We start from the raw sequence: 16,782 nt of genomic DNA, 5'->3' as shown, positions 1-16,782 counted from the left end.
GCTGAAGTAATATTTTTTTGCCTCTGTCACATACACGCTAATCCACATTACCATGTGTGGGGTGTCTTTTTTATCTTAGACTTTGTCACGTGGAATAATAGTGTGTCCCAATTGTAAATGTGTTAACTCATAAGTTGAGGATTGCCGGAATATTATCAGCCAAGGTAACACATTTTTCCTACAAGATTTTAAAATATACTCTTAAGAAAAATTTTAAAAGTTTGTGAGCTTGTAATACAATTAATGCAGGACGAAATTGTACAAACCTGCACTCTCATTCCATCTTCTCCAACCCATAAGTACTCGCCGAGCCTTGCAAGATGCTTCTTAAAATAATCACTGTTAGGATCTTCGACCCAGCAACAGAGCATATTCAACGGCTGTCCGATCAAGCATGTATCAATTAACATATATGAGTCTCGAAAATATAAATGCATAGCTTATGATAAGCATATTGCCATCTAATCTTACTACTCTAATTCAATCACCTTTTCAACGCATCCAATAGTCATGTACCGACTTGCCTCGTCTTCATAATGAATGAGATTGATTGCTATTTCTAGAGACTTCTGTCGCAATTTGTTAAGGGGAAAATGATTAAGAACGGGCTCAACTACGTTAGACAGAGTATCCCAAAGCAAGTTTTGAACGGTAGTATGAGGAAAGAAGATATCCTCCTGCAAAAAATAATAAATAAATAAATAAATAAAATCTTAATCATTCCATCAATCAATAAAGTCTTTCAATGCATGAGCTTCCATTCGAACGACTAAGGCTCTGATATTTTGATTATGTGGCTTCTAATTTACCGTTGTTATGGAATATATAATAATAAAAATTCGAACATTTAAGGAAAGGGATGTCTATTTGACAGCTAGACTAACGAAGTCAAGCTACAAAATATTTATCGAATGCTTTAGCAGGTTAACTTTGACGCACAAATTCCCAACAAACAAAAAACAATTAAAACAAGGAGAAATCAATTTAACGAAAGAACCTTTGCACAGAAGTGTCGCATTTTACTCCAATTAATCTCACTGTAAGGTTGAGTGTAAATCTCTTCTCTTAATTGTAAAATAAGTGATGTGATTGGACCGACAAATCTTTTTCCATACAAATATGACATGGGCAGGTATGTCAACCGACAGTAGCAAAGCAATTTTCCTGTAATGTTGAAACGAAAATACAGAAAAAGAACTGAAATCACAGCATATTTTAGAACTTAAAAAGAGAGATTGCAGCATCAATTTTCAATTTGAAATTAAAATGGGACTTGTGTTTAACCAATAATTACTATTCATTCTGCTTATAATTAAAGTTAGCCCCCGAATTACTGTCATGAGTATGTAATTACTTATTTACCCTTGCTCATTCAATGATATAATAATCATTTTCCAATAGAAAAATTATTAACGGTCACCTGATGTTTTCTCAATCTTTAAAAATACCCTAAAATTTTTAATCTGTGCAGCAATCCATCCTTTTTTACAAATTACATCCCCGTTTCCTCCTTGTCATTAATGGAGATTAACTTTTGATGACGTTGCAAAAATAATTTGAACATTCAATATGTTGTCATTTGTCAAAAAAAAAAATCAATTTTTTACCCAATAACTATCATTTTTTTCACTCAATGATTGCTAAAAAAATTCAAATTTTCACCCATTATTAAACTATACTTCAAGAGCAAAATGGTCATTTTATTGAGACACTTTTAACAATGTTAATAGAAATGTGAAAAATTAATACAATTTGTAAACTTCGCACAAACTTCGGGGGTAAACAATTTTGGGTAGACAATTGATAATTTGTTGTTCAGTATATACTCAACGTATATTCGTCCAAAAGTGGAATCCCGATAATTTAATTGACAGCAATAATCAATGATGTTTATAATGATTTTGCATGTTCTATGAGCTAACCTGGACTGATAGGTAGAAAGGAAGGAAATTTCCAAAATTCTGGAGGCATTGGGTTACATCCAGACCAATCATAAACACCAAGAATCTATTAGACCAAATAAAAAAAAAAATCAATTCATTACCAAAATATTGCTGCTAATAATCAAGATTTCACTAGATTTAACAAATTTGTTAAATTTGTGTGAAAGATTTAACAAGAAGAATGATGGATCATACTGAAAGCCAAGTCTTTCCCCATGATGTTACGCCCATTGCTCCACCGCGATCAAGAATCCATTTTCGAGCTCTTGCACAAGCGTTGTTCTCGCCACCGTCGGGTCCTTCTCCCAGTAAACGCATGCAAATGTAGTTAAAAACAGTACCAAACATTGTGCTGTGCCCCTCAACGTGTAATCCCCATCCCCCATCTTCATTCTGTTTATATAATGCACATAATATTGCAATTCAAAATTATTCAATGTGCATGAGAATTTAAACCTGGTACAACAATCGGCGATTTAATTTTTAAGTACCTGATGATTGTATGTGTAACGAAGCATTTCTTTGCGGTGTTCACTAGAGAGTACACTGTTAAGATACCCTGTAACGTATAAACAAATAACCTGCACATTTTCAAAAATTTAAAATCTAGACTAATAGTTGAATGAATAAAATAGTACTTTGATTGTAAATTTGTGAGAATTATGAATTAAAGATAATTACAAATGGGGTGTTATAAAACAAGGGGCCAGAATTATCAGCAGGCCAGTGGCCATGGCTAGATTGCAAGGCTGAAAATATGTGAACTGCCCTCCGCAATGCGGCTGTGGCAGTTTCAAGTGTTATCTCCTCTCCATGGTCATCAACTTTGACCTGCGGAATTGTTTGTTTGAATTTCTTCTCTCTTAAAAACTGCAATTAATTAGCAAACAAATTACGTATGTTCTGTTAATCGAATTGGAAAAAACATGTTAGTGTTCGTGCATTACACAAATTACCTGAATTTGCCAGATGAGGTCAGAAGAATTTTTAACATTGAAGCGGTTATTGAAGTAATTCAAACGAGCCGCCTCAACCTCAGCTAGCTCCTCAGGGGAGTCTGCATCAGGATCAAATTCCCAAATTTGCCTACCGACATGGTTGTTTGTGCTGAATATATATGGATCATTTTTCGTCCTATGATCTCCAATCCTAAGCCTCCACATTATGCTTCTTAATTTTCAAGAACACAATTAAAGAAATGATTGTTCTTCACGTACGCTTATAATTATCAATTCAGCTACCATTTTCACCCGTCCTAGGCTCTTTATAAGTCCTTCTCAAACTGAGGATGGCCTACAAAATTAATGAGAATGAAATCAAGAAAATTTTTATCCAGTCATTTATTATACTCTGGTTTGGAAGGAACTTAATTATAAAATAAATGTTTCGGTGATGTCAGCACAAAGTAGTTAGTAGTTGTCTCTTTATTTAACATACTGCAAAACTACATTATAAACTTGTATGTTGTAATATAACAATCTATTAAGTGATGCTGTTCACCTTGTAATAATATGTCGTTATCTAGTTAATCTATCATTTTAATACCATTCATATTTTATTATAAAATTATATCATATGTCCATATAGTCACAATATAATGGAGAGAGATGTTCAATAGATTATTTTTCTACAATAACATAGATACTTATAGAATCATTATAATAATTAATAAACAAAACAATTACATACCACGAAAATGCATATTACAGGCAAGACATCTTTATTAATTTCGGGTCGGACAGGAAAATTATTAATTGCTTCTGAATTTCTGCGGCCGAGCGATGACAGTAAATGGGATTGGATCACATAAAGGACATTGGTCCCATAACTCTCCCAATAAAAAATATGATAAGGCCCATGTGAACGGCTCGAGAGAGTAAATATGACAAAATTTGAAAGAATTTGTTGGATTAACACCAAAATTTGTTAGGTGGACAATAACTTTGGAAAACGACTCCACTGCCCATCATTAATTATTTTGGATCGGGCTGGAGAAATAACAATTGTACTTCTTAAACATAACTTTTTTGGAACTATCATTTCTACACAATTCATATCGACTACGAAAACAGTCGACAATATCTTGACTCTGATATCTAAATCGTTTATTGTATTCATTATATAGTTTTTCTAGAGAGAATAAAATATAAAATTTATAAATTAATATTAATTGTAAAATATAATATAAATTATGTATATAGAATATAAGATTAATAAATAAAATATAAAATAAATAAATTAATATAGGAGTGATAAATTAGTATATCACTGATAAATAAAATAAAAACTTATAAATGTAACATTAAACTTGAGAATCAACATTATGTGTAAAATAAAATATAATTTATGTGAATAAAATAGAAGACTTATAAATGAAAGGTAATATAAATGAAAGGTAATATAAATAAAATGTAAAATAAGTAAATTAATATAAAAGTAGTAGATTGATGTATGAAACAGATAAATGCTCGTTTAGTTTCTATGTTTTGACTTAAATGTCTATTTAACCCTTATATTTTAAAAAATACCTGAAAACATCCATCAAGTTAAATATGTTACATTCTTAACCTTAATTTTTCTTAACTTTTATAGTATTATCCTTACAATAATATTCTTGACATTAATTAATTTATCTTTACAATAGTTAATTTTAGTAAATTAACCAAAAATTAATTATTAGCAAAGTAACCAATAAATAGCAACATGAAAAGAACTAGTATTTTTTGTATCTGTGCAACAATCTTGCTAATAATTATTTATAAATAAATTTATATTGACCAACTTAAAACAATGTTTAATATCCTTCCAACAATCTTACTAATAATTATTTTATAGAAAATTAATTTACCAAATTAATCATAAAAATAAAATAGTAATATAAATATTTCAGTAAATTTTTATATTACTTGTAAGGCTAATTTGATAAATTATCATTAACATCCTAAAAAATATTGTTGTAAGAAAATTATTGTAAAAGAAAAGAAAAAAGTAAGGATGCCTTGAGGTATTTTTTAAATATAAGGACTAAAAGAATAGTTAAATTAAAATATGAGGACCAAATAATAATTACTCAATAAATTTGTAAAAACAAAATATGAGAGTAATATATTTAATAGTAAGGATGCCTTGAGGTATTTTTTAAATATAGAGACTAAAAGAACAGTTAAATTAAAATATGAAGACCAAATAATAATTACTCAATAAATTTGTAAAAACAAAATAAGAGGTGTTTTATAAGAGAAATAGAGGGGTGCCAGTAACATCACTTTTTTTTTTTTTTAATAAAAACAAGAACCAAAATTTCAAAAGACAATGTGAAATGAGTTGTGCTGGGCTGCTAGCCAATACTTGGGCGAGTAATGATATTTAACCCCACCAACCTACATTTCTCACTTAACCCCAATGTAAATTTTAAAATAATTATTCTTTCTGAATATACCTTATCTAACACCCATTTTATCCTTATTATAATTTTTAACGTTTTTCATGCACCCCCATCATATAAAACTTGGAGAATTTACTCGTTAACTATGAGAACTATGGAACGATTTCCTTATTTGTTCTCAGTTGGGATTCACTCAGAATTTTGTTTCAGTGAATGCTAATTTCATAGGTGGTTTCCATGCTCTAGTTGAAGAAAATTTTGCTAGTTTTTAGGCATAATATATTGGGGAATGAGTCCAAGTTGATTGAATTAGAGAGTTGACAATGATGGCGAGGGGAGTTCGAGGAAGTCTTTGGTTTCCAGACCTAGGACTTATCAAGTAAAGCTCGGTCCCTCAGCCTCATCCTTGGGCCGGGTATTCAGCGGGGTCCCATGCAAGCCTAGGCCGAGCGAATATTCTTAACATCTCTACTCACATACCTACTTCTGATGAGCTGGCTTGACAGGGCCGTTGGACATCTGTGTTTGACAAAATATCATAAAACCTTTATAAAATAAAATAATATACTTGGGAGTGAGGACGAGTTTGATTTTCGTAAGTTTTACGTTTTGTACCCGTTGATCATGGACTGATTCAACTTAAAAATTTCACTGAGTTTTGCTTTTTGTATACATTGATCGTGGGCCTATTCAACTTAGAAAATAGAAATCAGGGAGGTTAAATCTTCTTGCCTTCAAGTTGCACGGCGAAACCATGGAGGGACCGAAAAGTTTGTCTTCTTTCCATGATAAGCTGTTTTCCTTCCACTTAGGGTGCGTTTGAAATTGAAGTTGGGCAGTTGTAGCTTAAAAATTACAGCACTAAAATGTTTGGTAAATACTAACTGCTGTAACTTTTAAGCTATGTTGATATGATTTTTCACTTGTATAATATAAAATTTATTATATCTTTAATAATTTTATCAAAATTATTATTTAAAATTTATATTTATTATATATTATTAACTTTTGTTTCATAATTACAGCTTTTTTTTCACAGCAGTTGTAGCTTAAAAGCTACAGCACCTCAATCCCAAACGCACCCTTAGCTGCCCTTCTGAAGTGGAGACTTAACCTTTTGTATTGAATAATTGACTTTGTATTAAGAAATTTTAATCCCACCCTAAGACCTTGTAAGTAAAAATATCAAATAAATAATAAACAGAAAATAGATAAAGAATAAAACCAATCACGCAACACAATAATTTACGTGGAAAACTGAATTACTGAAAAAAAAAATTACGGCTACCAAAGACAACAAGAGAAAAGTTTACTATGTGAAAAATTATTATAATCACTCTAGTATTTTTCTCCCAAACCCCAAAAACACCCAATTTCTCAATAGACCTACTATTTCTCTCAACTAGAAACTGTCTACATAAAGAGAACTGATTGTTGTATTATACAAACAAGTGAATCCAACCTCTCTATATATAGTGATTATTTCTTATAGGAAAAATATTTCTTTTTTTATACTAGTTATATTTCTCCTTAAAAAAAGTTAAGTCCTAAAGAAAAAATTATTATCCTTAAATAGGATGTTGCAGAAGCGTGAGTTGAGCAATTATAAATAGTATAGTGATTGCAACTTCTGGAGAAATATAAATGTGATGATAAACAAATGCAAAAAAAAAAAAAAAAAAAAAGACACAACAATTTACTTGTTTTGGCTTAAAGCATACTTCCATGGGCAATCAGCCCTTCCCCATTACTCACTTCATGCCCATTATTTCTCTGAATCTCCTTTGAGCTCAGTGATGCCTTAGCATTTTCAAAGGTCAATGTTGTTCTTAGATACAACATTGTATCTAAGAAATCTTCATAGGATTGTGGCAGTGAACTTAGCAAGAAGAATGCTTTGTCTTCACCTCGAATCTTCACATTCTCAACCCATCATGATAAAGAATGATCTTGTTGAAGGTATCAATGTGATCTTAGATAGACACACCCTCTTTCATCGAAAACGCATAGAGCTTTTTCTTCAAGAAAGCCTGTGGGCTAAGTTCTTCATACACAATGCCTCCACCTTATTCCATATCCCCAAAGGTGTTTTTTCTTCAGAGATTTCCCTTAAGATTGAGTCACTAAGGCTCAAAATCAAGGTACTGTGGGCTTTGTTCTGGATCTGTTTTTTCTTTTCATCAGGTTTGGAACTTATAGCTCTATCAAGATCTTCTTCTTCTAGAGCAGACTCATGGCCCTAATGAACAAGCAGAGCCCTTAGCCTCATCTTCCAGAAACCATATAACTACCTTTTAACAACCCAGGCCATGTCAGCAAAAGTTTTTAAATGTACCCCTCAACTGAATGCAATCTGCATAATGACCCACAAAGTTCTCATTTGATTTCACTTTTGTTCCTAAATCAGACAAGCATATCTTCACAACTTGAAGCATTCACTACTATAGAATTGGTCTTTAATGACGGTTTTAAATGACATAAGATGACGATTTTAAAACCATCATCTTAGGCAGTGGCATTAAAAGTGACATTAAAAAAGGCATACTTTTTATAACGGTTCAAAAACCGTCATTAAATGTATACATATAATGATGGTTATTTTGCTAAACATTCGTTATTTATGATATATACTAAAATTTTAATCATGATTTTTTTCCTAAAAACCATCATTAAAAAGGCACATTTAATGACGATTCTTTTAATAACGGTTATCTATTGCACTTTTCCATTAATTTTTAATGACGGTTTTATTCACAACTGTCATATTTTATAGTAAGTATACTTATATTTTATGACGGTTATTACATAATAAAATTTTAAGGTGTAGGAATTTAACCTCTTCATATGGCCTATCAATTTAATGACTGTCACCAAACTTAATTGTAAATTCTTGACCTACAAAATTTTGAAAGAATATATGATTAGAAAGATCCTGCAAATAACCTCCATCTACTAAACTGAAATTTTGAAAGAGTATAATCTATTACATATGCACATTCCTATGCTTGTACTATATTAATTTAATATAGTATTCCAATTTAGTCGTCTAAGAGCATTAATACGTATACACTATAAGCTAAACAATTAGAAGACTCTATTGGTACCCTGATATGAGTGTTTATCTAAAAATATTTTTAGAACTCATGTTCTAAAGCAAGAAATATAAATATATGATCTTTATAGATATGAATGGTGAGTAGTATAGTTGTAATGCCATACAGGTAATTAAAGCACAAACTGCAAAGGTCACCTAATCAGCTAGTATTTTGTCAAATCATTTAACTTATCAACAAAGATGAGGAAACCATTGGAGTCAAAATATGCAGTTGCTTTATTGTCTCCTACATAATCTGCATTAACAAAGTCATATTACTGATAGAACTAATAATTTTGAATGAACTAAAATGAAGAAAGGAAGTTGTTCGAAAGCTAAGTTAAGAAAATGAATTGCTTTCAAACTACCTAGAAATAAAAACAAGGAAAGAAATAATCAACAGCAAGTTTAAAAATCAACTTGCTTTCATGCTTTTGTTCTTTAGGCTTAAATTGTATAGAGTCGTAAATAACTCCTTCCAATTTCTCAGTTTTTATCTTAAAAGCAATCAAAGCATCCATTTGCTCACTCAAACATTCAACCTAAGCATAATTTTCTTTCACTTTATTCCTATAAAACTTGTCAAATTTATCAAAATCATCATCAAGCCTTGTAAAAAACTACTGCTCCCATTCCCCTCCTTCCTCAACAATCTTCAAAAATATTTTTAATGCAAAATAAACCAAAAAAGTTTCCGGGAGCCGTTTTGATTGAAGAACAGTAACCAAATAGCACTTGCAGATTTCCAGCTGTTGTTTTGCTACTGTCTTACAGTGAAAACAGCCAATAGAAATTTGCAGAGGCTGTTTTTCTGCTTTTCTGTGGTGAAAACAGCCCCGCAAATTACCAAGGGCTGTTTTGGTGCAGAAAAGCAGAAAAGCAGTCCTTGTAAACTTCTAGCGGATATTTTGACAGCAAAGCTATAGAAAAACAACCTTTGGAATCGTCCATTGCTGTTTTAGTTTGATGAAAAATAACGGTAAATTGATTTTTTTTTTTTAACTATGAACAAAATCAATAGATGATTCAACAACCATGGGAAATTATCAAAGCAACCTCAAATGGGAACAAGCAAAGTTATCAAGCAAAAACAAAATAAATAAGCCTTATTATCATTTTCCTTTCTAAATTTTGATATTAATAATAAATAAAAAAATTAGTGCAGAGCTTTCAATGATTTGGAAAAATTAAAAAGCCCAAAATAGGAGGAGGGACAGTTAAAACTTATATGATAAAGGTCAAATCCAAGAACATACATTGATAACTTTGATAAAGATCAGCTGAAACTTGCGCTGCATCTTCAGTTGATTTCTTAGAAGCTTGGTTGTAAACAATATAAATCCCATATTTTTTCACCACGTCGCAACAATTTATGTGTTTAAGATCTAACTGGAAAAAGACAACAATATTTTCACAATACTCACCGTCCCCATTGAAATTAAAACTACTGAAGAAATTCTTCCCGAAAACTATGTGAACTAACTCAAACTAAAAATAATGTAAAAAAAAACTGAGGTGGCTATCAAACCTGTAAAGTGGGATAAGTCGAAAAATTGCAAAACAAAAACCATGGCAAGAGAGAACATAATCATTTTCTATTGCCACAGCACAAAAGATTCCCTTAATCAGCAATATAAGGGAAAAAAAATTAAATAGAGCAACCAAAACAAGTAATCAAAACCATTGAAGAAATTATTGCACAAAAGGATTAAGGCTCACGACAATGAAATGAACGCAAGAAAAATGAGATCTAAAACAGCGATGTAAATCATACCAAATGCCGCAATAATCCGTGAATGGCACCGTGAGAGGGTGTTGGAGTTTTGTGGCCATTTAAATTGGAAGTTAGGGTTTCGTGTGACATGAAATTGGATATTAGGGTTTCGTGTGATAGAAAGGTAAAGATTTTGGCTAATAAAATTGCATGAAGTGAGAGAGGAATCCAAAAGTTTTGTGTATTGAGAAAGGGAGCGAGGGAATGTTTGAAGTTTTGGGAAAGTGTTGTAATAGAAAGGGGATGAGATTAAACATGACAGTTCTAAACAATTACAGTCATGTTAATTATTAAAATTAAAAGTTATATATAATGATGGCTTTTAATCACCGTCATAAAATAATTACACATACAATGATCGTTCTTTATTAGAACGGGGGTTATTTAGCGTCAGCCCCCACATGTTTCGACCATTTGCGCCGCGCATCCACAAGTTTCGACCATGTGTGCCGCACACCCATTGCCGTTAAAATAACTGTTATCTGTTACGGTGGAGGGGTAAAAATGGAAACAAATGAAGAAATATTTTAAAATCTTGTACTTTGAAAATTCGAATACGAGCTGTCATTTCAATCTCTGTGACTTCACTCTTCCTTCATCATGGCAGTGAGCTTGCTTATACAAGATGCTCAAGTATTGGAAATTGGAGGGAAATCGAAGACGAAGAAGAGCAAATGGCGGGAAAAGCATCCATTGTCACCCACGACAGTCATATATATTAAGGAGATAAAGTTATTACATTGTGTTATTTAGAAAATGCACTGAGGAAACAGAGGTTTGAGAGCTGAACCAATCACACGTTCTTGAAGAAGCTTAAGTGAGTGAGAATACTTCTTCATTTAATTTTTGGTAGTTATATTGATCTGCATTTCGATTCCAGTAATTATGTTTTGTGATTTGAATCTATAGAGTTATGATTATAGATTTGATTGTATTACAGATGGTTATGGCTCAATTCTTTTGCTATTGGATATTTGGTTTGTTGGTCATTGATTATAGCTTATTTGGAGAGCGTTGAGATGGTTGTTGATAGTTTGTTAGGCTGATGTGTGTAATCGATGAAATTAACAAGGGTTTGTTTGTTTAATGGTCTGGGTAAATGCTTTGATTTAATGAATTGTGTGTGCTATAGGTTTTAAGTTTTTATGTTGATTGAGATTTATATTTATTTCATGAAAAAAATCTCTGCATTATAAAGTAGGTACTGTCATTACAGGAATAATGGATGGAGATGATGATACCATTATGCTTGTAAGTTACAAGGATAAGACACATAACCTTGGTATTGTTGATCGAGACAAATTCAGTAGGGTGTCTGTGATCAACAAAGTTATGGTGAGAGTGTATGGAAGGAAGATGTTGTTTGATGAGAGGTTTAATATGAGTATTTGGCAGTCGTGGGACTGTAAGGAAGCACAGATTGACACTGATACAGACCTCATCTCACAACTAAAAGAGCACAACCATCATCTAATCTACTACATGCAGTTATACCTTGATAAGATACCCCAAAACCATGACTCTACAGCAAAGAGAGTGTTATTTGAACCTTCTAAACTAAACTCATCTAGAGATCCAGACACCAACAATCCAGCAACCTTAAACCTCAATGATCCAATTCCATTACCCCTGCATGTGTCGACAAACCCAACTGAGTTTTCAAATGAAACACTCTTGCCTGAATTAGAAGCTACAATTCCAATCACTGTCACCACCAATATCATGAAATCTTTGGTTGCACCCGATTCCATTCAATCTCAATCCAATTCACAAAAATCACCACCTCCTTCTATAACCAAGATTCAGAACAAATTTGATGCAAACTCTGACCTATTTGAAGATTTCATGGACAATACTTCATGTTACACTCCAGAAAGTCCATCTCAGCAGCTCCCACAAAACTTTGCCCAATCTCCAAACCTATCTCCTTTCTTGAATGATTGTCCATCCCCTCACGAAGAGACAGACAAAACATCTGAAGCTGCCTTTACATCTCTTGACCAAAATGATATAGTTTCTTTCCTGCAAACTCAAAATCCTGAATCCCAACCTACTTTTGCTTCCAATCCTTTCAATAATTCATCTGACCATGGTAACATACCCAACTCCAAAGCAGCAGTGGGTGCTGAATATGACTCAGACGACAATGTTTTCAGTTTGATTGACAGTGATGAAGATCCAGAGCATCCATTCGGTACTCCTAATGTCATTAAGCCATCTACAAAGACTGTGTTGGAGCCTGAAATGGCTTCTGTTGTTTCTGATGGTAGTGATGGAGATTATATCCTATCTGATTATGAAAGTGGTGATGATGATTGTGGCCTTGTTTATGATGATGAAGGTGATGGTGTTTTGGCTAAAATGGAGGCTATTATTAAAGAGAACTTGTACATTCCAAGTTGGGATCATGTGACTTTCATAATAGGGATGTATTTTTGAAATTTTAGAGAGCTTGCATGGGCAATCAGGCAGCATTCTGTTGAAAACAAATTTAAGGTGTATAGGCATAAGTTTGAAAGGGCTCGAATTACTATTGGTTGTGCATACTACAAATGTCCTTGGTTTCTACATGCTGGCAGGACCAGATTTAATAGTGTTTACCTATTGAAGAGACTGCACAATGTGCATACATGTTCACGAGAGCTGGACAATCCTGAATGTACTGCTGAGTTTATAGCTGTGAAGTATGAACAAACCTTTCTAGATCACCTAGACATAAATGTTGATTTCATTATCGATGAGCTGAGAAGAATATATGGTTGTAAGGTTAATAGGTTCAAGGTGTATAGGGCAAAGAAAATGGCATTGCAAAGAGCAGGTGCAGATCATGAATCAAGCTACAGGCTGATCAGAAGTTATGCCCAGATAATACTAAATAAGATGCCACAAGCTCTGGCCTTAGTTAGTGTTATTCGGTTCCCAAGGGAGCAGTCTCAAACTCATTTTGATAGATTTATCCTTTCATTTCCAGCACTTAGAGATGGTTTCAAAGCTGGTTGTAGACCATTCATTAGGATTGATGGCTGCCACTTGAAGGGTCCATATAAGGGTGTAATGTTGTCAGCTGTAGCACTTGATGCTAACACTGGAATATTTCCAGTTGCTGTATGTGTGTGTAGTGTTGAAAGCACAAGTACTTGGACATGGTTTCTAGGCCATTTAAAAACATTTCTTGAAGATGCAAGGCAGCTAACCTTCATGTGTGACAGGCAGAAAGGTATCCAGAATGCTTTGGCCCTTGAGTTCCCAAATGCTCAGGTGAGGTTTTGTGCGAGACACATTCTTGCAAACTTGAAGACAAAGCATCCGCATACAAACTTCAAGGCTTATTTCTGGGCAGCTGCAAGGGCATGTAACAGCAAGGATTTTGATGTAGCAATGACTAATTTGAAGAATATAGATGAAGGTGTTTATGAGACACTAAGAAGGTTGCCACCAAAATTCTGGGCTAGACATGCTTTTGACAACAGTTGTAAGAGTGACCACTGCACAAATAATATGACAGAATCTTTTAATGCATGGCTTAGGGTTCAAAGAAAAGTCTCATTGTTGAATATGCTTGAATGGATGAGGAAGAAGCTAATGAAGAGGCTGGTGAACAGAAGAAAAAAAGCTAAGGCTTAGGAGTCTGAGATTCCAAAGAGGATCTATGATAGGATGATGAATAATCTGCAGATTGGAAGTCCAAACCCTGTAGCTCGAGCTAGTGAATGACTATATGAAGTAGACCACAACCACAAGACTTATATAATTGATTTACAGCACCATGTATGTGACTGTGGTCACTGGCAACTATGTGGCATCCCATGCATCCATGCAATGCCATGTATCTTTCATAGTAGAAAAGAGTTAGGACAATTCCTTAGCCCATTATTAAAGCAGGGGAGCTATTTGAGGACTTATGCTGGAATGATCCACCCTATTCCAGATAAATCTTCATGGCCAATTACACCAGGTGATGAGATTTATCCTCCATTGGTGAAAAGGCCTCCTGGGAGGCCAAAAATGAATAGGAGACGGGAAGCTGATGAGGTTCCTCCAGAGAAGAAGCGATATAGGATGCAATGTAAGTGCTGTAAACAATTTGGCCATAACAAGAGAGGTTGTCCCATTAACCCCTTAAATGCAAACAAATGTACAAAACATTATAAGGTCAGTGCAGTTTCTGTGATTTTTACAGTTGTCTTTCTGTAACGTTGAACCTTACTTTGTACATTTGTGCATGCCCACAGACCAATCTAAAACAGTACATGACAAAGACAGGATCAGCAGCTCGAGGTATGATTTTGTAACTACTCATGTTTCTATTGTTAATATACAATTGTTAACTCATTAGTCAATAATTCAAATGACAAAAAAAAAATATCAGTTTTACAAGATAGGCTAGTGGATCCACTGTCAAGTGCACTAGGCAGTGGGTCCACCATTGTTATTCACATGCAGCCATATGAGGATGTGAGGACAACAGTTGAGGTTCACGAGCCTAGAGAGATGCAGTTGCCACCACAAAAGACAAATGCATTTAGGAATCAAGAAGGGCCATCAGGTACCAAGAAAATGAATCATCAACAGATGGCAAATATTCAACTTGATGCTCCGTGGTTGGGTGTACAAGGCAGGAAGATAATGGCAGTTTGTGGAATCAGTTTGAGAGAAAACCAGACTAAACATAAAAGAGTGAACTGAACAATGCTGGCAAAGGGAAGGCACCAGCCTTCCCACCTGATATGGTTAGGCATTGTTTTATCCTGCATGTGATTTTGTGATTAATATTATCATTAGGTAATGAAAGCATCATGTTACTTACTCTGTATTCTATTACTTATCATAATTCAGTGATTGGTGAATGCATTTGAGACATTGGCAGCAGTAACAGTACCAAGTAGTGGAGGTATATAAGCATTTTTTGACACCTTCCACAATGCCACAGTGAACCAGCTGAAGCTTTTGTTTTTTATTGGAAAGAAGAATGCAATGGTTAGTTTATAGTTGAAATTCTGGAGTTGGTCCTTTTTGGATGTGTAATGTTAGTCTGCACATGGAGCTTAAATATAAACTAATGCTTAGGTTATGTTGCCATGGGTTTGTGGCATTATGAAAGTTGTTGGCAAAGTATATATGTAGGACTTACATATAGGTAGACCAACATTGTTTTTTGTTTTTTGTTGGATACATTGCTGTGTAACCATACAGGTGATTAATACACCATTTCAGATGCTGCCAATATATATTACTCCATGATCTATTTTATATTATTAACTACAATGAATATGAGCAACTGTTACACTTAATTTCTCTGCAATTTCTAAAGCTAAGCAACCATTCTGAAAATATTTTTCATAACTTACAGTAAATGATAGTTGCAAGAAATAATAAAATAACCATTGTGATGAATTGATACTTTTTCAGTTGATAAAGAAAGATTTCAATTGTGACGGTCCTCTGATCAAGGTCAGCCATTGTCAATTTCATAATATTATTGTCACTGGTGTCAACACCTTGCTCTTCAAACGGGTTCATTTGTCTTGTAAATTCTGTAATCTCCTCTCTAGATGGCGTCCACCATCTAAAGAAACCACATGCAGGATCATTAGGACAACTATAGTATAATCTGTTGGGATTTGACTTAGATTCTGATATTTTAATGGCTGCCCTGACTCTACAATAGCAAACTTTGTTGTGGAACTTGAAAATTCCTCCATTGATTAAATTCTTTTCTGAGTCGGGTTTTGATTTTGATGAACTTGAAGCACCCCCGGAGCAGTTAGACATTCTTCTACCAATGTATGTGTTGACTAGGTTGTAATTTCAGTAGCTGGTGATGCTTCAAGTGATACTTCTAGTAATGCTTCTGGTTATGCTTCTAATTGGGCTTAATAATGACAGCTTGAAGCTAAACAATGACTGCTGTTTGTAGTAATTTAAATATGGTGGGTTTTGATAGGCATGCTGAAGATGAGGAATTGTCATGTGCAATATTTATAGCTAGTGGAAGTGGCATGCCGTTATGTTACCGTTGCAAATGAACTGTAAATCAAAGACTTGTTCTGCCTATATAGCCGTTACAATGCACAGCTGCAAATACTTTACTGTAATTAGATTGTTATTTAAGGGCAAAAATGTCATCCTAATAAATATGGGCAATTTCGTCATTTTCCAAAATCACAAACGGTACAGTAACATATAACAGTTATTTTAACAGCAATGGGTGCACGGCGCACATGGTCGAAACTTGTGGGTGCGCGGCGTAAATGGTCGAAACATTTGGGGGCTGACGCTAAATAACCCTTAGAACGGTCATTATTTGTGCTTTCTTCGATGACGGTTCTTATACGGAAAATTTACAAAAATAACTTAAAATCTTTTGTGATTTTTATAATTGGCCCTTCAAATTTTTTCCTATCATAATTAGCCAAACACAAGATTTCTTTCTTAAATTACCCTTGTCTATCAAACCAAACGCAACTTTTCTTCTCCCTCTTTATCAAACCAAACGCAGCTTTGCACTCTTGAATCATCACCGGCAAATGGCAACGGCAAACGACGACGGCGAACGGTAAAAGTGAACTCCGATCAAATATAGCTG

The 16,782-nt window shown here is 33.7% G+C and overlaps 1 protein-coding gene and 1 long non-coding RNA gene across 4 annotated transcripts in view; both read right to left on the bottom strand.

Moving 5' to 3' along the window:
- LOC102610644 (beta-amyrin synthase-like) overlaps nt 1-16,782 on the bottom strand; it is a 98,217-nt gene that overhangs the window by 16,550 nt on the left and 64,885 nt on the right. The window contains exons 18-26 of one of the 2 annotated variants that reach the window (XM_052444738.1): nt 16,752-16,763; nt 2,900-3,113; nt 2,625-2,813; nt 2,435-2,524; nt 2,139-2,336; nt 1,923-2,007; nt 998-1,164; nt 489-677; nt 267-380 (exon numbers count right to left, since the gene is read on the bottom strand). In XM_052444738.1, coding sequence (XP_052300698.1) covers nt 267-380; nt 489-677; nt 998-1,164; nt 1,923-2,007; nt 2,139-2,336; nt 2,435-2,524; nt 2,625-2,813; nt 2,900-3,113; nt 16,752-16,763 — 1,258 coding nt within the window. The remainder of the gene's footprint in view (nt 1-266; nt 381-488; nt 678-997; nt 1,165-1,922; nt 2,008-2,138; nt 2,337-2,434; nt 2,525-2,624; nt 2,814-2,899; nt 3,114-16,751; nt 16,764-16,782) is intronic. The other variant, XM_052444739.1, reaches the window with a different exon arrangement.
- On the bottom strand, nt 6,766-10,502 carry LOC102611136 (uncharacterized). 2 transcript variants are annotated; one of them, XR_008056605.1, is made up of 3 exons: nt 10,197-10,475; nt 8,165-8,223; nt 6,766-7,681 (listed from the first exon to the last, which is right to left on the bottom strand). It is a non-coding gene; the product is annotated as an uncharacterized LOC102611136 (long non-coding RNA). The 2 variants fall into 2 exon arrangements; XR_008056604.1 differs by lacking the exon at nt 8,165-8,223 and having other exon boundaries at nt 10,197-10,502.

The sequence above is a fragment of the Citrus sinensis genome, chromosome 7 (genome assembly GCF_022201045.2).
Source record: "Citrus sinensis cultivar Valencia sweet orange chromosome 7, DVS_A1.0, whole genome shotgun sequence".
NCBI lineage: Eukaryota > Viridiplantae > Streptophyta > Magnoliopsida > Sapindales > Rutaceae > Citrus > Citrus sinensis.
The sequence above is the reverse complement of the archived record's forward strand: the minus strand, read 5'-3'. Positions and strand labels throughout refer to the sequence as shown.